The sequence below is a fragment of the Macrotis lagotis genome, chromosome X, assembly GCF_037893015.1.
Source record: "Macrotis lagotis isolate mMagLag1 chromosome X, bilby.v1.9.chrom.fasta, whole genome shotgun sequence".
In the NCBI taxonomy this organism is placed as follows: Eukaryota; Metazoa; Chordata; class Mammalia; order Peramelemorphia; family Peramelidae; genus Macrotis; species Macrotis lagotis.
Genome location: NC_133666.1, coordinates 208,869,729 through 208,893,150, shown reverse-complemented (window position 1 = coordinate 208,893,150; position 23,422 = coordinate 208,869,729). Strand labels below are relative to the sequence as shown.

At 34.5% G+C, this 23,422-nt stretch overlaps 1 protein-coding gene across 2 annotated transcripts in view; it reads left to right on the top strand.

The window, feature by feature from the left end:
• Positions 1-23,422, top strand: part of KCNN2 (potassium calcium-activated channel subfamily N member 2) — a 187,324-nt gene that overhangs the window by 62,445 nt on the left and 101,457 nt on the right. The window contains exon 1 of one of the 2 annotated variants that reach the window (XM_074207696.1): positions 3,640-4,368. The exons of the other annotated variant lie outside the window; for it this stretch is intronic. Coding sequence (XP_074063797.1) covers positions 4,349-4,368 — 20 coding nt within the window. The 5' untranslated portion in view covers positions 3,640-4,348. Of the gene's footprint in view, positions 1-3,639; positions 4,369-23,422 lie in introns of those variants that run through there. 2 annotated transcript variants of the gene reach the window in all.

Below are 23,422 nucleotides of genomic sequence, written 5' to 3'. Positions count from 1 at the left end.
TAGGCCTTTCATAGAAGATCAAATAGGAAAATATCCAATGAACTTAAAATTAGTTTTTAAAATATAATTAAAGAAATAGGGAATGGGAGACCTGTATGAAAAATGATAACAGGAATGAAAAACCAAGTAGTATTTTGTAAATTCCTTACAAAACTTACCTTTGCTGAATAAGGTAATAGTTCAGGATCTGAGTCTCTTTTTTGGTCATGACTAATATTGAACCATGCTCAGCAATCACTGGCACTCTATTAGAAGTGCTTTTTATACTTTCTGAAGATAGAAAAGAAATAGTTATTGCCTTTAAGGAGTTCCTAAAAGTAGGAAATATGGAAACAAATATAAATAGGAAAGGCCTTTTCATCTTCCTTTCTTTATGAAAGAACATTTATGTAATATTTTCTCTGAACAACTTTTTTCCCCTACCTGGTGATGGTTTATAAAAATACAGGTTCATTTTGGATTCTTTGCATTTTTTTCAGCTCAAGAAAATCAAAAGCATCTGAGGGAATAGCTTCCAATGAGGCAACATTTCAAAATCCTACAATTTGACATTTAGAGAGTGATGAAACATTCTAAACCAAGTAAGGTTGTACTCTCAAAAAAAGGAAACCTAGTTATATCTATTTTATTAGTGTAACCTTTTTTCAAATCCCTTTCTCAGAAAGAATACAAAGACTGTTACACTATCTTTAAGGTCCAAATGGAATGTAGAGAATATCAACAGTTTGAAAAATGTCTTGCTATGAAGTTAGGGAAAGGATAAATTTTATCTATGAGCTGGTATGAGGAATCTGTTGAGACACAGAGGGAGAAGGCAAGGTGAAACAGATTTCTCATTAGTACTGTCCTAGGGCATACATTACAAAGAAACATAAAGAGAAGGGATTGTGAGGACCTAGCAAGTACAATACATTTTAGAAAAATTTCTCTAAGTTTTCTGAAGAGAAAACAAAGAAAAGGGACTTGTCTAGGTTGTTCCTAAATGATACTGAATTTAAATCTTGTGGAAAAATATAAAGAAGATTCGTGACTTCATTTGGTATCTGCAGTTTAGAAATGTATGAGAATATGCTTCTAGATGAGAACAGAGAAGTCATCTACTATAATATAGAGTATTTGAAGTGACTAACTGTGAACTTTCACATAGACACATAGACATAAATATGTTTTTGCTTTATTATTCCTTTCATTTATGTTCAGTATTTTCAATATTTAATTATAAGGAATAAAGTTATTTTGTTAATAGAAAAATGAGTGTAATTTCCACTGAGAAATGATAAAGCAAATCCCTGAATCTCTCTAGAGGTTGGAATAATAAAATTATTGATAACTTTTTTTAGGGAAAAAAAAGAAGTCAAATGGCATAATGAGAGGTGATATACAAGGGAATGTAGTAGACTCAAATATCATAAACATGAGAATATGTGTGGTCTTACATTCAGGATTTTTGAATATTTTCCCCCTTCATTTACATTGATCTTTCCTCATAGAATCTATATGTAAAGAGTCTGAAAGGATACTAAAATTTATGAAAGCAATTTGTGTACTTATTGATATTTTAATATTATTGATTTGCTAATATAATACCACTACTTTTCCTAATATGTATTAAAATGTTTTCAGAGTAGAAATTCATAGGAGTTTCCCATTTAGGGGAGTGGACCCAGAGAATATGTATAAGGATATTATAAGAATATCTAAAAGAAATTCCAAAGAAATGCAAGGTAATTCAGGAAGTAAGATCAGACCTAGAGAGTTGACTCAGTACTCTGAATTATATTATCTATTGTATCATTCAAAAGTACCAACTATCTTAACAGTAATAACCAGTGCTTGGGAACTTATTTATGAGGTCAAGAAAAGTGTGTCCTTAATGAGAAAGAAATTCTGATAGCAAGGAGTTTGAAAAATATATTTGGGGTAGAAAGGAACAACCACCAGGAAGACAGGTCTTTAGTAGAAAAAGATAATTTATTTCTACATGAAATTTGAGTTTGTTTCATTCACTCATGGAGAAATAATACCACTATGATAGGCAATAATTAGGTTCCTTGAGTTGCCCAGAGAAATGTGTACCTCTGAAGAGCTTCCAGATAATGATTCTCATTACAGACAAAAATATAAATCCAAGAGAGTAATTTTCTCATAAAAGTATTGTTGTTCTCCTGAGGAAAGATTCTGTAGAAGTATAGGCCATGTATAGAACACTTTTTATCAGAACTGGAGGGACTTCTTACTTGGACAAAATAGTTTGATGGAAAAACCTTAAAGGCCCCCTAAAACTAGATACATGGTCTAAAGAGAAAGAATTAGTTTCTTCCACATATGTGAAGTATGTGTGTGTGTGTGTGTGTGTGTGTGTGTGTGTGTGTGTGTGTGTGTAGAGAGTAAGAGAAAGAGAGTGTGAGAGAGAGAATCTCAAATAGTTCTATGGCTCTAGCTGAACAACTGTGACAGCAGTATGAAGTTTAGCAATATCATCGAGGTCAAAGAGGAACCATCATCCACATTCCTATTGCGTGTGGATAGTAACTTAGCCAAAATGATAGCAAATACAATGATTCCCTCCATATAATGCAGATATGATCAGAATGACCCATTAGCCAACAGATTGAGAATATTATTGATTAAGAATATTCTTAGGGGCGGCTAGATGGCGTAGTGGCTAAAGCACCGGCTTCAGGGTCAGGAGTACCTGGGTTCAAATCCGGTCTCAGACACTTAATAATTACCTAGCTGTGTGGCCTTAGGCAAGCCACTTAACCCCATTTGCCTTGCAAAAACCAAAAAAAAAAAGAATATTCTTATGAACATTAAAATATCCTTATAATACTGAAACTCACTGAACTGTGACTTTTAATATGTATTATTCAAGCTTTATATATATATATATATATATATATGTGATATATGAGTGAATATATGAACATATATAAGTATATAGGATTGTCAATATTTTAGACTCGAAGCAAATACCACAAAGAAGGGCTGAGAAATTTCATAGAATATATATGCTAAAGAGTGGCCTCGAGCAAATTTTGTTATATCACCTAAATTGTATTTGATATCACTTTTTGTCATCAAATGCAAGCTGGAGTTTTCACTGTAAAATAAGAAAAAAGAACTTATAAGTCCTTATGAGTCCTGGTCCACAGTATCCCTTCTTGACCTATTTTAACAAATAAGATTTTTCAACTAAAGTTATATTATTGTTAGTTGCAAGCCTAACTGAAGTAGGAAAGATTTTTTGGTCTGGACAGGAAGGACCTTAGGAAGGAAGATTTGCTATAAACCTAAGTTCAGTGACTGTAGAGGTGACAATTTAAATCTGAATTTGATAGGTTTTTATCACCCGGAGACCAAGATAAACCAGAATTATGAAACCTAATCTATGCGTTAAAACATGTAAAACTAGATCAAGAAATAAATATATATAGCTGTTATATGTTGTTGTTTTTGTTTTTTGCACGCTGAGATTTCCTCTCACTGTATTAAAATAATTTTTTGTACCTTAACCAGCTATTTGGGTCTGTGCTGTGCTGATGATCATCTGGAAAGTGCATTGGAACTGGAGACAGAGGACCTTGGTTTGAAATCTGGCTCTGCTCTGAGGCTTTCGGCAAGTTACTTTAGCTCTCTCTGAGCCTTAGTTTCCTCATCTGTAAACTGAATGGGGGAGGAGGGACCTGGGGAGGAAGTGGACTGGGGAGCTCCAGTAGATTATCTTAAAAGCCCCCTTACAACTCTAAATGCTCTGATTTGTGATGTCATGGTTAACAGAAGAGAGTTAAATAAGAGAACATGGAGTGAACATAGTGTTTAGCTAAAGAGGAGGCAACAATACAGGCTACTTTATGTTTGAGGGTGCCCTATGACATAGTGCTTTACTTTCAGGGCAAGACTTTGACTGAAGCTTCACTGCTTAATCTTTTCCAAAAATTGGAAATGCTTTAGATCATGATATTGTGTTTTGTACCAGCCAAAGTCAAGGGATTTCTTTTTTAACTGAATATGTTTTAATTTATAAGTTTTTTCTGGGTCTTATTTCTTCATCTGAAAAGTGAGGGGGATGGGGTAGTTTTCCTGTAAGATTCCTACTATCTCTATTGTTTTGTGAGTCAGATGTATTTATTCAAGAACTAACAAACATTTACTATGAACTTACTATAAGAGGAAGTGGATGACATATAGCAGAAAATAAGGCTTAGCCCCTCCCCCCACCAAGGAACTTAGAATTTCATAGGTCAGAAAGACATACATTCTGTTTTGTGCTTAAGTGTTTGGGAAGAAGATAAAGTGCTATGAGTTCATACAAGGGAGAAATCATTTCCAACTGAGAGAATTAGAGATGCATACATTTTCTTATCTGTAAGAAATTTCTTTAATTGGGTATTTTGATTTTTTTTGCTATTTTGTTGTTTGAATTGTCTGTCATTTATAGGAAAGAGTAATCCTCATTTAGTTCAGGAGACCTAAATTTGAATCCTGGCTCTATCACAGACTTCTTAAGTTGCTTCAAGCAAATTCAATCATTTCTCTACTAATATTCATTTAAAAAAAACATTAAGTGCAGTATATTAGGCATGGGGAATTCAAAAACAAAAGTTAATATTTTACTGGGATTGGGGATCCAGCATACAGATATATAGAGATAAGTAGGGGATCCAGGATACATATATAAATATATATACATATATATATATGTATATATATGTATATATATGTATATATATATATATATATATATAGAGAGAGAGAGAGAGAGAGAGAGAGAGAGAGAGAGAGAGAGAGAGAATCTGTGAAGGAAGAGAGCATTAATTAGAATGGTTTAGAGAAGAGTTCCCAGAGGAGAAAACACAGAGCCAGAAAGAAAGCTAAGAAATTTAAGAGTAATTCGAAAATCCATTCCAGAATTGGGGGAATATCTTTTATGAAGATATGAAGAAGTGCAGTTTGGAGAACAACTAGTCATGCATTTTGTCCAAAACATAAAGCTTGTGAATAGGAGGCATGGTGAAATAAGTCTAGAAAGATAGTTTGGAATTAGAGTGTGAAAGTTTAAAATGACAGGATGAGGAGCATATATTTTATTCTAGAAGCAATAGAAAGCCTCTAAAGTTTTTTGAATGGGAGTTTAATGAGGTCAGGTCTATACTTTAAGAGGATTATTTTGATAACTAAATGAAAGATAGATTTCAGAAAGGAGAAAATTGGGAACACAGACTCTCTGTGCCTAGGAGCTGAGACAATATGACTTAGATGAAAAAGCAGAGAATTCAGGGTCAGAGAACTTAGATTTAAATTTCAGTTCTGCTATTTAAGACTTCTTGGAACAGTTGCTTGACCTCTGACCTGTTTCTTCATCTGAAAAAATAAACTGAATAAACTAAAAGATCTTCAAGGTTTCTTTTATCACTACATTTTTGTAGCATGATAAGGTTAAAAAAACAAGGTTCTATATTTGGTGCCAGGAAAACCTCTATGACCTTTGACAGTCAATCTTTCTGGAATTCAGTTTCCTCATCTGTAAATTAAAGATGATTTCTTAAGTCATTTTTAGTCAAAATCTATTCATCTCCACTTAAAGAAGTCTTGATTGGCCATGTAGTTTTGTTTCCACAGTCCTGGGGAGAGGGGAATTTGGAAATTTTTTCCTTATTTCCTTTCCAAAATCTAATATCTATGAAAATTTACAATAGAAAGAAATATCTGAGTAAATGCAGTAGTTGATGTTGGTTTAATTTTTTTATTTCACACTTGCAAGTTAGAGAAATTTGTTATTCTGTTTATCAATAGAATAACTTATCAAACTTAGTAATCACTTGTCCTCATTGTTCTACCACTATAAGATGACTATTTGATAAATCTAAGGGTTTTATGTATAAGAAGTTCGAATTCTCATTTCTTTTGAAAAGATGACATTATTTCAAAGAGCTATTTTGTGGGGTCTACTCCTTTTTTGTCTGATTTTACCATTCATAATCATAAATAACTATATATTTTCTGTTTCTCACATTTCCAATAGCATTGCTTTATTTCAGGTGGGGATGAAACATAGTGTATTTTAGGATTCATCCTCAGTTAACCATATAGGGATGATAGGGAGGTAGGGAGGGAAGCCATTTGTTTTATTAATTTTTCAGGGATATCATTTTCTTTATTGTATTTCCTTCTATAACTATCAGTACCAACAGTATTCTGTAAGAAAAATGTACAGAAACTTAAAGGTACTTTCATCAACTATACCTGAGGACTAATTTAGAGCTTTCTAACTGATGGTCCATCAATTAAAAATGATATGAATTTCCATTTTTTTATTCTCTGCCATGGAATAATTTAGAAATAAAAATTTTAAATAAAAGAATAGTGACTTTTACAACTTTATATATAACTTTTTTTATTACTCATTAGTATTATTAGTCACTTAAATAGTAGATTATAATTCTTGATTTTGAAAACTATTCTTATCTCATTGAGTTAAATCACCACTTGAAATTAATTTTTTAAATTCTCTATACCATATTTATATCACATAATAGGAAAGGGCTACATTTTAAATTCCTAATGTAGAACCTATTTTGGGAGACTCCTAGAAGCTATTCTCAAGTTTTATGGTTACCCTGTGGGGTTATAGATTCTAAGATTATAGCTCACCAGCCTCTTAATGAGTGTTTTTCCCTTCAGTTGATGCAATTAACTTCTTAGGCAAAGGTACATAATGGAATAGTTTGAGTTTTTTGTTTTTTTTTCAAACCTAGCTAAATTTTTTTCCCCACTGCAAACCCTCTTCCACAAATATAAATAATATCCATGAACATGTTTTCCAAATATAAAGTACTGTGGTAGTGAGGCACCTATGTGATGAATAACCTCTCTAATATGTAGGCTTAGAAATCTTTTCTCTCCTGTGCAGTCCTCAAAAAACTCTTCTTCTTTGTACACAGTGTCTTTGCTAGATTGGCTGTCAACTTGATTTCCAGGATCTGATTTTATTCTCAGCTCAGCTCTTAATGGCCAGCACTACCTCTCTCTCCTTCCTCTCCTTAACCCCTCAAATCCAATCAATTAAAAGTTCGCCAATGATTATCACCTATCTTCTTTTCTGCCAGAGGTCTTACTCCTTAAAGGAGCTTCCATCTTTAAGTGACTGCCTTTCTGTATGGATATATACTTTTTAAAACAATATTTTATTTGATTTTCCAATTACATTCAGTGGTAGTTTTTAACCAATCATTTTTTGGGAAAGGTTTTGAATGTTACAGTTTTCCTCCCTCCCTCCTTTCCCTCCCCCCCCCCAACAGAAAGCAATCTGATATAGCTACATGGCTACATTTATAGCCATGCTAAACATACATCAACATTGGACATGTTAGGAGAGAAGAATCAATCCAAACAAAAGAAACCATTAAAGAGGGGAAAAAATGACATAATACATAAGACAACTTTTAAAAATTGAAGGCAATAAGCTTTGGGCCACATTTCCTTCTCTGGATATGAATGGTGTTTTCCAGCACAAGTCTTTTAAAATTGTCTGATTATTATACTGCTAAAATGAACAAGTCCATCCTGGTTGATCATCACCCCATGTTGTTGTTAAAGGTTCTGCTTATTTCACTCAGCATCTATTCAAGCAAGTCTTTCCAGGCTTTTCTGAAATCCTGTCCCCATCATTTCTCATAGAACAAGTGTTCTTATAGAATAATTTGTTCAGCCATTCCCAATTGATGACCATCCCTTCAATTTCTAATTCTTTGCCACTGCAAAAAGAACTGCTATGAATATTTTTGTACATGTGGGATTTTTACCCTTTTTCATAATCTCTTCAGATGTATCAATATATACTTGAAGTGTGTTCCTCAAATCTCTTGAGCAACCTCTTCAATTCCTGGATTGGGTATCTTCTAGGCAGGTAGTTCTGTTGTTGAACACCTTGGCCATTGTGGGTAGAGAGTCAGATTTAGTGCTTGAAGTTGATCAGAAGGATAGAGCACTAGAAGAATGACTATGTGGACCATCAAGAACCTTTCTCCTATGAACCTGCAGTCCACAAGTCTGTCAGACAAATTATCTGAACTTAAGACACAGTAAGATAAGCCATCTAGGTCTGTTTAAAAGTTAAAACACACTAAGTTATGAACATTATTTCACTTTTGTGGAGATTTCCAACTGAAATACTAAGGATCCATTTTCAAAGGCCAAAATATTCATCTTAGTCATATTACCTACAATAATAGACAGTAAAATCAAAACATAGACATTGAACCAAGCACAAGTTATCTCAAAGAAATTTGATTACTTCAAAGGTTGCTTTGTGAGTGACTATTCCCAACTTCAGTAGGGCACTTCCCATTAGAATCTATCACAAGATACTACCCGCTCCCATGTGAAGCATTCTCTCCCATAAGTATATCATCCCTATAGTCATAGTGAGGCATAAATACAGGAAATACACAGGGCCAAGGCAACTCACATCTCTAGAATTGCAGAGCCTAAATACCTTTTTTCTCCTCTTTCCAACTCAACTCTCTGTTGCCAGGATTAGCTCTTGAGTTGCTTTTCTCCTGTGATGCCAGAGTTCCCTTTGCTTGATGCTGCTTCCTCTCCAAACAACTGTCACTCTGTTTTGTTTGGAATCTGTGTCTCTACTCCCTCAAATGTATCTCAAATTCTCTCAAATTGATGCCCCAAGGGTTGAATGGCATATATCTAGTATGAGTAGCTCTGTGGCTAGACATGATGAAGAACTGTTTTTCCCTGATGGCTATCTCCCTTAGATTCACCTAAGACTGATCTGTTAACTGTCTCTAGGGTTTAGCTATTAAAACCCTGAAAGGTTATTGATATTTTTTCTATCTGTCCATGCTGTTCTTTCTTAACTCAGCAAAAGGTGTTCATGTTTTCTTTTCTTTTTTTTAGGTTTTTTTTCAAAGGCAAATGGGGTTAAGTGGCTTGCCCAAGGCCACACATCTAGGTAATTATTAAGTGTCTGAGACCAGATTTCAACCCAGGTACTCCTGACTCCAAGGCCGGTGCTTTATCCACTATGCCACCTAGCTGCCCCATGTTCATGTTTTCTAAAGGGATAACAGGCCAGTGACATCTTGCTAATAAAATAAATTATCATCATCTGTAATTCCATATTATGGCTATATCTACTCATCTGGGAGAAGGAATAAAAGCCTCCCCCCCAATCACAATTAATATTGTCATCATAATCTTAGAGACATTGTCACTTAATGTAATTGGAAAATCAAATAAAATATATTTTTTAAAATATATATCAATACAGAAAGGCAATCACTTAAGGTTGGAAGCTCCTTTAAGGAGTAAGACCTCTGGCAGAAAAGAAGATAGATGATAATCATTGATGACCTTTCAATTGATTGGACAGGGTAAGGAGAGGAAGGAGAGAGAGAGGTAGTGCAATTTAGAGTTGGGCTAAGAAGAGAATCAGATACTGGGGTCAGATGACATATCTGACTCAAGCTATAACAATTAGAAGCTTTATACCCATGGGCAAATCACTTAACTCCTCTGAGGTTCAGTAAGTTTCCTGTTAAATGGGGATAATATTTATACTATCTACCGTTTCAGGCTATCAGAGTTTTCTTAAGCAAATGTTTGCTCATTTCTTTTGCTCATGCTCTTTCTTTGCATATTTGCTCAAACTTCTCTAGAGAAGGTTGCCTTTCTTGTTCTTTCATGCTTCTCTTGGCATTGCAATTACTGGATTTGTTGTCACTGTGGGAGCCTATTAGGAGTACAGGGCTTCAAGAAGACACAATGAGCTTCGAAGGGTAGGGCAGCTAGTAAATCTAGTTGATAATAGATTCTTGACAGAGTCAAGATGTTATAGTATGTATTGTAGTTTTGGATGGAGTGATTGAGCCTATTATTTGTGTTCTATCTTTTTACTTAGTCCTGGATAGGTTGGGTTAGTTGGAATCATGATGGTGTCGGGGATCTTCCTTCTGACACAGTCCAGATCAGGAGCACTAAGTCATCTTTACCTTATTCTTAAAATCCTGGCTAGGTATGCTAAGCCTAATCCTTGCTCACCAGATTGAATGAGCAAGAGAGTGCTGGAAGAAAATAGAAATAAAGTTCCTAATGGAAACTAAAAGATTGTTATTGTCTGCTACTATATTTTAAGATAAGATCTGGGAATCACTTAATATCAGTTCAAATTTGAAGCTTACTGTGGGATCCTTTTTATTGCTTTTCTGTTTTTGCTGTTTATTGACTGCATTTTTCTTAATTCATTTTTCTTATTTGTTGATCTTCTTTATTTAGACTTTTTTTCCTATTGCTCTTGAGGTAAAATAGCTGGGATTTTCTAGAACATTTCCCAAGGTTACTATTTCTGGAAACTTTTTACAAATATGCTCACATATTACCTGTTCTTAAAACATTTTCACTTGACCTTGTCATCCTCTTACTACCCACTTTTCATCCAAATTCATACAAAAAAGTTATCTACACTTGTTATTCCCACACTTTTCCAGTATATTTCACATACTTAGGCAATTTATATTTCTGACAGACTGGTCTAAAGACTGTTCCCTGCACATAACATACCATATCTCACCATTTCTAAACCCACTTTTGTGACTGCATCACTTGACTGAAACCCCTTTCCACTTGGTCATCACTGATATCTGTATTAACTCTAAGGATTGCTAAAGATGTCTCTGCACCAACCCTCTTCTCTGATTTTCTGTCAACCCAATGATTTTGTGATACTGTTTTACCATCCACCTGTCTTATTCTTTTTAGCCTCTCCTGTGGAACATCATCATTCACTATGCATCCTCATTGTGTGAATATATCCCAGGGTTTTGTACAAATCTTCTTTTCTCTCTACACTCTCTCAATGAACTCACAAGATTTTTTAAAAATTGTATTTATTTATTTAAGGCAATAGAGTTAAGTGACTTGCCCAAGGTCACACAGCTAGGCAATTATTAAGTGTCTGAGGCTGGATTTGAACTCAGCTCTTCCTGACTCCAGGGTCAGTGCTCTATCCTCTGTGCCAACCAGCTGCCCTCAGAACTCACAAGGTTTTATGAGTTCAATAGCCACTTTTGTTGGAAGAAGATTACCCTTCCCTCCCCCTCCTTCCTGCTCTCTCCTTTAGAAGTTTTCTGAGAACATTTAAAGATTATCTTACCCTAACACCTATTTTTTTTAAGGAAAAGTAAGTGAAAGGTTAGGAGCAAAAGCTAAGACTAAGAAATAAATTAATGGTTTTAATCTAACTTAGAATGGAAAATACCTCAATACAGTTAAACTCTGAAAGAATAAATGATCCACTGAAATGAGCTGAGTCCTTTCTCCCCAAATTCTAAATGAATTGGAAAAATGATCAGAATGGGACAGTCCTTTTGATTACTGTAGTAAATAGGACTATCGCTCTGGTTCACCTTTGACCAATTGGAAAAGTGAAACTTTAAAGGGAGTGGTCAAAGAGGGACTGAATAATTTTAAGTATATGATCCCTCAAATGTATGCCAAAATTAAGTGAATGTTGCTTTGTTGAATGAAGCAACCTGTTAATAGAATTATTGCCTAAACTCTGACCCCTTGTTTGGTCAGGATTGTGAAATATTCTTTAAAAATGCTACACTAGAGGAGCAGCTAGGTGCACAGTGGATAGAGCCCCGGCCCTGGAGTCAGGAGGACCTGACCAACCTCAGGCACTTAATAATTACCTGTGAACTTGGGCAAGTCACCTAACCCTATTACCTTGCAAAAACCAAAAAATGCTACAAAATGTAGTTTCTGCTAAAAATGTCTGATTTGATATACTTTGTCAGCTTGGATATTTTTCTCTCTAGAAAGAAAATGCTTAAATTTCAAAATAAATAATTTTAATATTTTTTTATGGTAGGCTTGTACCTACATCTCAGAACACAGTGCAATAGATATCCAAGTCTATTTAGCATTCATATTCCTCATGAACTCCACTCTTGCATCTTTAGGACTTTTGGCCTCTAAGCATTTCTAACTCAACAGATATCTTTTATATTTTTCCCCCAAACTTGTCCTCCTTATTAACTTTTCCAAATCAGCAGAAGATGTGATGATCTTTACACTCACCCAGGTTCATATCTTTTGAGCCACCTTGGACTTCTCCCCTCACCCTAAACCCAGTGATATGCCAGTTTTATCTTCTAGTTTCATCATGTTCACCCTTTTCTTTCTGTTTCATTCTACCACCTTAGTTCACCCTACATTGCTTCTTGCCTGTTTTTAAAGTGACTAACTGTACCTAAAGATACCCTTGATCTTGTCACCCATACACTGCCTCTCCATGTTCAAGAATTCCAAAATCCTATTAAGTCATAATCTATGAACTTTTCACCTCTCTCTGACTAATAAAACTTTATTCTTCTTCCACACCATAACTACCAATCTCTTGACCCCTAGATTCTCTACCAGGCCAAACCTTTGCACTAGCCACTTTCTCTTTTTTCTTATCTCGACTTCTTGACTTGTGAAACAATTCACTTCTACAGTCTTCCTCTATCCTGGTGCCAGTTTCACCCTGCCAAGCTCCAACTTTGTTTTGCTCCCACCATCTTCTGCCTTTTTGCTACACCCATGCTGCTAAATAAAGATGGAGAATATCTTGCAACTGTCCTGATTGAGTCCACTACGAATTTATATTATAAAGCCTCAACTGGACCTTTACTGCTGTTAGACAGTCCTCCCTTATTAACACACTATCTCTGCCCAATAGTAACTCTTCCAAATCTTTTCATCCCTCCTCAGACCTCTCATTTTTCCCCTCCCCTGACTTTCCCAGTGAGAACTTTGCTTCCTATTTTACAGAAAAAAACTATGATCTCTTCTTCTATCATTTTCCTCCTCTTCTAGCATTAGATGCCTTCTGTCATTATTCATTCTTTCACTACTCTCACACATGATGGATAAAGTAGCTTTAATCTTTGCTAGTGCTAACCCCTTTATTTGTTTAAGGAATCCCATTATATCCTATCTCCTCCAACTGCCATTCTGTTATCCCCACTCTTTTATTTATTTTGAATCTTTGCCTCTCTACTGGTCCTTCCCCTATAGCCTACAAATATGCCTATGTCTCCCTCAGCTTGAAAAACCCCTCACTTGATCCTTCCATTCTCACTATCAGTCTATAATCTCTTCTGCCCTTCTTTGTAACTTGACTCTTCAAAAAAGACCATCTTCTTAGGTGTCTTTACTTTCTCTCCTCTTATTCTTTTCTTAACCTCATATAATCTGGCTTCCAATCTCATCATTCCACTGAAATTAGCCTCTCTAAAGTTACTAATGGTTCCTTCATTGCTAGATCCAGTGACTTTTTCTCAATCCTCACTGTCCTTGACCTCCCAGCAGCCTTTGACACTACTGATCACTCTCTCCTTCTTAAATGAATCCTCTTCTCTTGTCTTTGGATGGTTCCTCATCCAGATCAAAACTTCTAATTAAAGTCTTGGGCCCTCTATATCTTTTCCCTTTATACTGCTTAACCTAGTGATCTTATCAGCTCCTATGGATTTAATTACCATCTCTGTGCTTATGATTTTCAAATCTATCTATCCTGCCCCAAGTCCCACCTACCTTCTAAATTTCTATAGAGGCCAATCCTATCTTCTCAGTCCTTTAGGTCCACAACCTTCTCTCCTCACCATCTCTTAATCCTTGTACCCTCCTCCAAACACACACACACACACACACACACACACACACACACACACACACACACACACACACATATTCTTAGTAAACTTCAGTGACTTCTTATTGCTTCCAGAAACACAGAATGCTGTTTGACATTCAGAGTCCTTAATACTAGCCCCCTCCTCTGCAGGCTTCTTACACCCTGCTCCCTAACACCTCTCCTTCAATCTATTGACATTGGTCTCCTGATTGTTCCTGGAACGAGAAACTATATCCCTCAGGACTGAGCATTTTCTCTATCTCCCATATCTGGAACATTCTTCTTCCTCTGATTCCACTACTGATCTCCCGACTTCCCTTATCATAATTAAAATCTCAACTTTTATTGGAAAGCTTCCCCAAACTCTCTTAATTCTAGTACCTTCCCTCTATTAATTATTTTTCATTTATCTTGCACATGGCTTGCTTTGTATAGATTTGTTTGCTTGTTGTCCTCATTAGATCGTAAACTCTTTAAGGACAGGGACTATCTTTTGTTTCCTTTTTTATTCCCAGAACTTAGTTGCTCTTCTATTAAAGGCATATAAAATCATTTTGCATATCTCCCTGTGATAAGGCAAACAGAAGTATATTATTTCCATTTTAAAAATAAGGAAGATTTGGCCTGGAGACGTTAATGAGTTATGTTCCTATAGTTGAAAAACCAAACTTGCAAACACAAGCAACTATGAGTCACTTCATTCATGCTATCAAGGAAGTAGATATCTAATATTATTAACATTTGTTTAATGAAACTATTGGCTTTGTCTTTGCTTCTGTAAACTTAGGAATCATATTGGCTTTCTTTTTAATACTGAAATTCATAAGAAATTTTCAGTGGTCTAAATTTTAAGAAATTTGTTTTCTTTTCTAGTACGTAGAATGCTTTCATTTAACAGTTAATAGAATTTTAATATGTTAATTTGAATTTTTTTGGTTCTTTTAACTTTGCTGTTTTTATAGACTTCTGCCTTAAATTGAGTTGAGGCTCAATATGTCTTTTATTTTGGTTACAATTTTTTAAAAGTTTTGTTAAAAAAAAATTGTATGCCAAATAAAGGTACTCTACCTGCTGAAGATATGTAACTCAGAAAGGAAAGATGTATGACTTTCTATTTTATTTATTTATTTAATTTATTTATTTCTGCAAGGTAATGGGGTTAAGTGACTTGCCCAAGGTCATATAGCCAGGCAATTAAATGTCTAAAGCCAGATTTGAACTCAGGTACTCCTGACTCCAGGACCGGTGTTCTATCCACTGCAGCACCTAGCCACCCCATGATGTATGGCTTTTTAAAAAGCATTCTAAAATAGTGAAAACACTCAAAATGTCCTCATGATTGGATTACAAAATCAAAATCAAGTTGCTATCATCACTAGAGGACACTAAATCTTTCCCCCCAAAAAAAATTTAAAAATTTAACAGCATTCAGAAAGATGTTCAGCATATTGTGATATGAAATATCAATGCTTTATAATATGACTTCAATAAAGTTGAATGTTATGAGAAAAAATCCTTTAAGCCTTAGACTGAAGTCTTTGTCATTGAAGAAAATTATATCACAGATTCATAAACTTGGAATCCTAGAGGTGGACTGTTGTTTTTTTATTCTGTGTTCTCAAAGAAGACCATGACATCAGGGAGGTGATACCATGTTTTGCAAGTGACTTGGATTTGAATGAAGGGGTGCCTCACTTTCTCTTCCAAAGCCATCTGAGTCCAGTGGCCAAATAAGGATCAGGTTAACTGAAGGTAGCCCTAGATGCAGTGGGAGACATTAACCTTTTTAAACTAAGGTGTTTCCCAGGTTGACTGAGGCAATACCCAATATAGTATAGGTAAGATAGAGATGATGCAAAGAGTCCAAGAATGACCACTTTTACCTAGTCTACTAAGGGTATGTCAAGTATACACCCCTCATTTTAATGATAAGGAAATTGAGGTGAGAAAATTTAAATGACTTGCCAGGGTCATTTGGGTAAGTTAGTACCCAGCTAGTTGGGGCATATAGTAGTCCCTGAGATTAAGTAAATGATCTCTTATAACCCTTGACAACCCTTGGATTTCTAGCCACACAAAGAGGATACCTTGTTCAAGGGTTGACAAGAAAAAAATAGTTGCTTTGTTTTAAACTGTGTCCTCTATGATTCCAGGTTCATGAACCTGTGATAAATCTTCTTCCTCAATGACTGAGACTTAAGTCTCAGCATTAAAAGATTTCTTTTTCAAAATATTCAATTTTAGTGAAGTCATATTATAAATTTCTAAAGGAAAATTAGGCTGAATAGGGACCAATCTTAAGCCCAGAGTGAAATGATGTTGACCATTTGGGGCAAGGACTAGGAGCAGGTAACTTTACATGCAGTGTACAAGCATTGCAAGATCTCTGACTTTTCTTAACCATTTTTTCAAATCCACTGCCCGTACAATAATTCTGAATCTAGTTACCTTCCTGGTTGGTTTTTTCCCATCTCCTCACTGTTTTCAATTTCTTTCTTCTCCAATTCATGCTTCACACTATTGCCAACATAATTTTCCTCATTTTTAGATCTGATCAGAACCCTTCAGCAGCTCCCCATTGACTACTAGAAAAAATACAAACCCAAGGATGGTTCTACGATCCCTTTCCCAATTTGCTTTATGCTATTCCCTTCATGCACTCCATGTTCCAGTACTACTGAGAATTTCCCCAATTTATCCTACTCTCTCCTTTTTTTTTTTAGATTTTTTCAAGGCAGTGGGGTTAAGTGGCTTGCCCAAGGCCACACGGCTAGGCAATTACTAAGTGTCTGAGGTCAGATTTGAACCCAGGTACTCCTGATTCCAGGGCTGGTACTCCATTCACTGCACCACCCAACTACCCCCCTCCTACTCTCTTTTAATCTTAACACCTTAACCTTTCAATGTCTCTTGAAATACTTAGTTCCTTCAGCAGTGAGTGTTTTACAATATGGTTATAGAATTTTAAAGGCGATCAATCCTTAGTTTGGGCTTATTTACAAATTATTGGAGAAAACATAAAATGGTTCTAAATTAAGTTCAATATCTGTGTGTAATGTGGTATTTATGGGGAAAATAGTTTAAACATTTTCTAAGGTTCCTGGGCAATCTAGTCTATTGGTATTGATAGAACTATGAGACATTAGGGGCACAATTTTATCATCCAAAGAAGTTTTTCAATTGTAATATGTGCCTGAAAAAGGAGTAAGGGACATGAATGAACTGACTGTACTACATATTGGTCACTACCAGGAGATGGCCAGGGTCTCGGTACATGGTTGGCAGACATGACAGCAATAATCAGATTTGGGGAAGGCCCTCATTAGCAAATTTTCTCTAGACTGAGAATACAGGCCTCAAGGAGACTCTTCTCTTTTCACTTTCTTTTCTCTCTTTTCATGTGATTAGAGATTTATTGTTTTCCTTTAAGGTGCTCTTACTATTTCAATAAATTCAATGTCATTTTAAGTCTGTAATTCTCTACATTTGCATTCTCAAAGCTTTTGGACCCAGGATATGTTTACATTCTTAAAAATTATTTCAGACTTCCCAAAGTTTTGTTTATTGGTGCTAAATCTACTAATATTTACCACATTGAAAATTAAACTTAGTATTACTAAAAAATGAATTTTGACCTCTTGGACTCCCGGAAAAAATCTTAGGGCCCCAAGAGGGCTTCAAACCACATTTTGAGAACTATTGCTCTAGTTAACAAGATTTTTCTTAGTTGTTCTCCAAATGAAGTTGCAGTCAGAGAGTAAGAGCTGGGGAAATTTGACATCATTGAAGTATACTGGGCAGAAAGTTACCTTCTTTGAGCATAGCGAGAAATTATAATTTTTTAATAAACTTTCACAGGCAGAGGGTTAAAATAAATTCAATCCAGCTTTTCTTCCTACCTCCCATTATTATTGTAGACAGGGTGGATGCACAAAGCTGAATCTTTTTCTTCTTAAGACCCAAGAGAATGGAAGGAGAAAGCTGAAAAAGAGAATGGTGGCTTCACCCAAAGTCTTTGGGGGTAGGGCAGAGATAAGGTGTGTATTACCTATCCAAGAAATTTTTATATGGCCTACATAATATTTTTGGATGAGGGCAGATCTTATTGGCTACTTAGGGCCCAATAATTCTTTTTTTTTTTAAATTATTTAAGGCAGTGGGGTTAAGTGACTTGCCCGAAGTCACACAGCTAGGCAATTATTAAGTGTCTGAGGCAGGATTTGAACTTAGGCCCTCCTGACTCCAAGGCTGGTGCTCTGTCCACTGTTCCACCTAGCTGCCACCCAATAATTCTTTTAGTGCCTCCTGTTGGCTACAAAATTTTAATTTATATCTATTCACATCTCTTTTTTATCTTTTCTCATATCTGAGATGATCTCAATCCTAGGTATTTTGTACAAAGTTTCCATGATAGTATAAATTAAAATGTGGCATTACTTTCTTTTGTATAAAATAAATATATTATTTTTAACATTCATATTTTTAAAATTTTAAGTTTAGAGTTCTTTCCCTCTTGCTCATTCCTCCCCTTCCCAATGAGAAGGCAAGAAATATAAATTCAATTATGCATATGAAATCATGCAAAATATATTTCAATATGTCATGACCAAAAAAACCAAGAAAAGTAAAGGTGAAAAAATTATACTTCAGGTTGCATTCAGACATCATCAGTTCTCTTTCTCTGAAGGCGAATGACATTTTGCATCATTAGTCCTTCAGAATTGTCTTGGATCATTGCAATGATCAGAACCACTAAGTCATTCATAGTTGATCATCATATGATAGTGTTGTCATGGTATACAGTGTTCTGGTTCTGTTCATTTCACTTTACATCAGTACTAATAAGTCTTCCTAGGTTTTTTGATGCAACTGTGTTCATCATTTATTATAGGATTATAATATTCCATTTTAATTATGCACCACAACTTTTTCAGTCATTCCTCAGTTGATGGGCACCCACTCAACTTCCAATTCTTTGTCACCACAAAAAAACATAAATATTTCTGAACATATAGGTCCTTCATCCCTTTTTTTTTAAAACTGTCTCTGGAATACAGACCTAGTAGTGGTATTTCTGGGCCAAAATGTATACATAGTTTTAAAACCCTTTTGTTTTCCAGAATGATTGATCCAGTTCATAACTTCACCAACAGTAGATTAGTGTTCCATTTATTTCTACTTCCCCTCAAATATTTCTCATTTTTCTTTTCTGTCATGTTATATGACATTGCTTTCACAGTATTATTCCAGATAAATTTGTGTGTCATTCTCTTCAGAAGTAGATATATATTACTTAAAGTACAATTGACTTCATTAAAAAAATTAATAATAATTGTGAAATAATGAGAAGCATTGTTTATATATCTTAGGACCTTTTCTATCATAAAATAGAAACTAACATATATATTTGAGTTCATTAAATGATGGGCATTATTTAAGTATTTTTTTGTTCTCCTCTCAAGTTTCTTAGATGAAAATGAAGAATTTTTGTCAGACAGGTAATAACTTTAATTTAAATGTAATTTGATTACATTTTCTATCTTTTTTCTTTTCTTCTTTATTCCTTCTCTTCTTCCTTCCTTGGCAAGATGGCAGTGACTTCTTTTATTATGGCATAAAAAAAGTGTTTCTTTTCTTTCTCCGAGTTTGTGACACTTCTTGTCACTGAAAACTCTTTTTTTTTTGATGATTTGTTATAAGATATTATCAAAGATATATTTGGTAGGGGGAAAAAAGTGTTCTGAAGAAGAGATAACAGATGAGTAGCCTAAGTGTTGACTAGTAGCCACAAAATCTCCTAGAGGAAGGCCTTTAGTGACTAGGGAGATAGGATTATTGGAAAGATATTATCAAGAATGACATAGGTTAAGTACCCACCTCAATGAGGTAATAAATTAACATGTTATCAGTATTTTGTTTTTGCTTCCTTTGGACATATATACTGTGAATAGCTGCAACGGCCATCTCAGGTTCTAAGGAAGCAGTCAATATCGGCCTCTATATTTTATCTTTCAAATGACAGTAATTAATATTTTGCCAAATATAACACTTTGCTATAATTAAGCTGGTAATCAGAATTCCAGATAAGTAATCTCTATCAAAAGTTCTGGATCCATTACTTCATAGTTGTGTGATGACCATGAAAAATTAATTTGAACTCTCTAAACCTCATTTTGTTTCCTCACCTGGAAATTTTAAAAAAAAATAATGCTTTTACTGTTTAGTTCTCAAAGCATTCTTTTTTTGGGGGGGGAGGGCTTGCAAGGCAATGGGATATCAAGTGACTTACCCAAGGTCACACAGCTAAGTAGTTACTAAGTGTCTGAGGTCAGATTTGAACTCAAGTCCTCCTGACTCCAGGCCCAGTGCTCTAGCCACTGCACCACCTAGCTGCCCCAGTTTTAATCATTATGAAAGAACATTTGAAATCTTGAAAGGAGGTTCTAAATAAATCCATGATAACAATGAGATTACTTTCATTATATAATCTAAGTTGCAGAATATGATCATGTTCTTAAAACAATTTCCTGGTTCTCTAAGCTCCAAATTTAATTCTTTGAGGAACTGAAACCTTGAGAATGTTAGTGTTAAAAAAAATTAATCTAAGTTCTGAATAGATTCAATTACATCAAATGTTAATTTTTTTCCCCAGGGTCTGGTTCTAATTTTACATAATCACTTTCCAAGGATGTTCTTTCCCTTGCAGTGTACAGGTGCTTTTAAGTTTCTTAGCAAAAAAAAAAAAAAAAAATGACAGGTCTGTGTTCAGATTGCCAGTACCAAAGCATTTTTTGTGATATAGCACAGAGTGTGCATTTCTTGCCCTGCATTTATGGATCAAGAGAGTAGTGATTTTTTAATTTATGATTTTGGAATCATTTTTTAGAAAAGCAAACTTAAAGACTTACTTTTAAAATAATTATATAAATCTGACATTTTGAATTGAATCTAATGAAGGAGCACAAGCTGTAAAATCAGAATTTGAAATTGTCACAGCTTTGCCTCCTACCAACTGGAGAACTCTGGGCCAATCACTTAAACTCACTGAGGTTAAGTTTTCCCCACATCTATAAAAATGGAGGTAAAATACATATATATATATATATATATATATATACATATATATATGTATACTTTTTAACTCATAGGATTGTTATAATAGAGATCTTTTATAAATACCAAAAGGTTAAAAATGTGAACTATGAGGTCATGACATAACAGAAAGAATACTAAAGCTGGAAGCAAAAGACACAAATTCAAAACCCACTGCCTTATTTGGAGACCTTTGGAAAGCCATTTCATCTCTTTAGACCTCAGTTTCCTTATGTATAATATGAAAGAATTAGAGTAAGATGATACAGCTTGAGTAATATGTGGAGACCCAGTTTTTAAAAATAACTAAGTTTGGAGTAAGAAGAGTTAGTGGTAGGAAGGAATTATTTTGTGGGCTGGGAAACCATTCAATCAATAAACATATATTAAGTACTTATCCTGTGCCAAGCACCATAACAGGCATTAGAGACATAAAGACCAAATTAAATAGTTCCTACCGTCAAGGAGTTTATTTATATTCCAGTGAGGGAACAAGAGTTCCATATATCAGTATGTACAAACTACCTACAAAGCAAATATAAAAAGTTGTTGGAGGAAGGATATTAGAAAGTCAATTGTTTCTGGTTCTGGGAAGTCATAAATTTTCAGTTAACATGAACACCTCAAGTCTGCAAATGTTGTGAATCAGAATGTGTTGTTTTGTTGATTTTCTAGACTTATGAAAGTAATAGAGAAAATGTTAATAATGCTGATTAAACTTTCACAACATAGAAGTTGCTTCATTCTTCTTCCTTTCCTACCCCATACCCAGTTTTAAAATCTTGTTGATTCTTTCACTACAATGTCTCATAAATATTATTTTCCTCTCCTCTCAAATACTCATTTCAATCTCTCATCATCTAACATTTAAACTATTGCAAAAGACAGCTAATGCCTATCTGTGTCTAGTCTCTTCACAGTTACCAAAATTGCATTTCTCAAGCACAAATCTGTGTTATTAATTTGACAATGTGACTCCCCTGCTCTCCAGAAGATGCAATGGTTCCTATTAAATCTAAAGTGGAATGCAAATTGTTTGAAACAAACTAATGTTGACGTGACTTCACTTTGTGGTAGCAGTGGTAATGCATTCATGATCCTAAACATGATAGGTTAACTCAAGACTTTCTGATTTCAACAGATGAACCTGAATTATGCTGGTTTCCCTACCTTTAGTGAATTTCTATCAGTTGTATCTCCTACACATCTGTTTCATTGCTCTCTTTTGTTGTATTTTAAATTCTATGGATTTTATAAGAAACTTCAAGGTGATAGGCAAAGCTTATGAGTCTAGCAACATTTAAAAGACTTTTCAAGATCTCAGTAAAATAGGATCAGTGGCTCCAAAAAAAAGAGGAAAGTATGATTCAAAACAAAACAAAACAATGTTAAGGGCTGACAAACTATTGCTGCAAATAAGTCTAATTAATCCTCAGAAAATAAGGAAAGACCTTCAGAAAATCTGACATTTGGAGGGATTATTCCTCTGAAATATGATGCAGACTTTATAAAGTTAGAGGTACAGGGAGAAAACCACATTGTTTTTCAATCTGTTTACCCTTACTTGGAAGAAAAAAAATGCTCATCAAGAGCAAGATGATAAAAAGATAAATGTATGGAACATTGAAAAAAGGAAATTCCATTGAAGGATATTCCAAAATTATTGTCAGAAAAAAGTACTGGTGAGGCAATAAGATCTGGGCATCATCAGACTGTTAAATATTAACACATGTAATATATATTTTATATATATATGACATTTAGGGGATTTCTAAAAATGTATGATGGGAAAGTTTTATCTTCATTAGGAGAATAATTAAATCTGACAAATATTGATGTACTGAAAAGCAGAATTATATTTAAATCAAATGTTAATGGAAGGTTAAAAAATTTATCTAACAGGTGCTTCCATGGTCTGAGACATCATCCAATTAGAAACCTTTCAAAACCTATAATCAAGACTAGACTTATGGGGCAGCTAGGTGGTACAGTGAATAGAGCACTGGCCCAGGACTCAGGAGTACCTGAGTTCAAATTTGATCTCAGACATTTAATAATTAACCTGACTGTGTGACCTTGGGCAAGTCATTTAACCCCATTGCCTTGAAAAAAAACTTAAAAAAAAAGACTAGACTTACAAAAATATCCTCTTCATTAAAAATGTTTGCTATCCAAGGTGATAGAAGTATAGCTTCAGGATGAAGAGCTAAAGTATAGTTATCCCTACCAGATCACAATTTTCCCCATCATAGTTTACATATATATATATATATATATATATATATATATATATATATATATATATATATATATATATATATTAAATTGGAATTTGGGGGTAGTTTTGAGGAAGTTGCAGATGACACAGTCTGAGAGGTGTGAGGTGGTACCTCAGAGAAGCTTTAATTTGCATTTCTCTAATAATGATTTAGAGCAATTTTTCATATGACTATGGATTGCTTTGATTTCCTCATGTGTAGATCGCCTTTGCATATTCTTTGACGATTTGTCAACTGGGGAATGTCTTTTTTTTTAAAAAAAATATTACTCAGTTCTCTGTATATTTTAGAAATGAGACCTTCGTCTGAAACATTAGTTGTAAAGATTGTTTCCCAGTTTACTACATTTCTT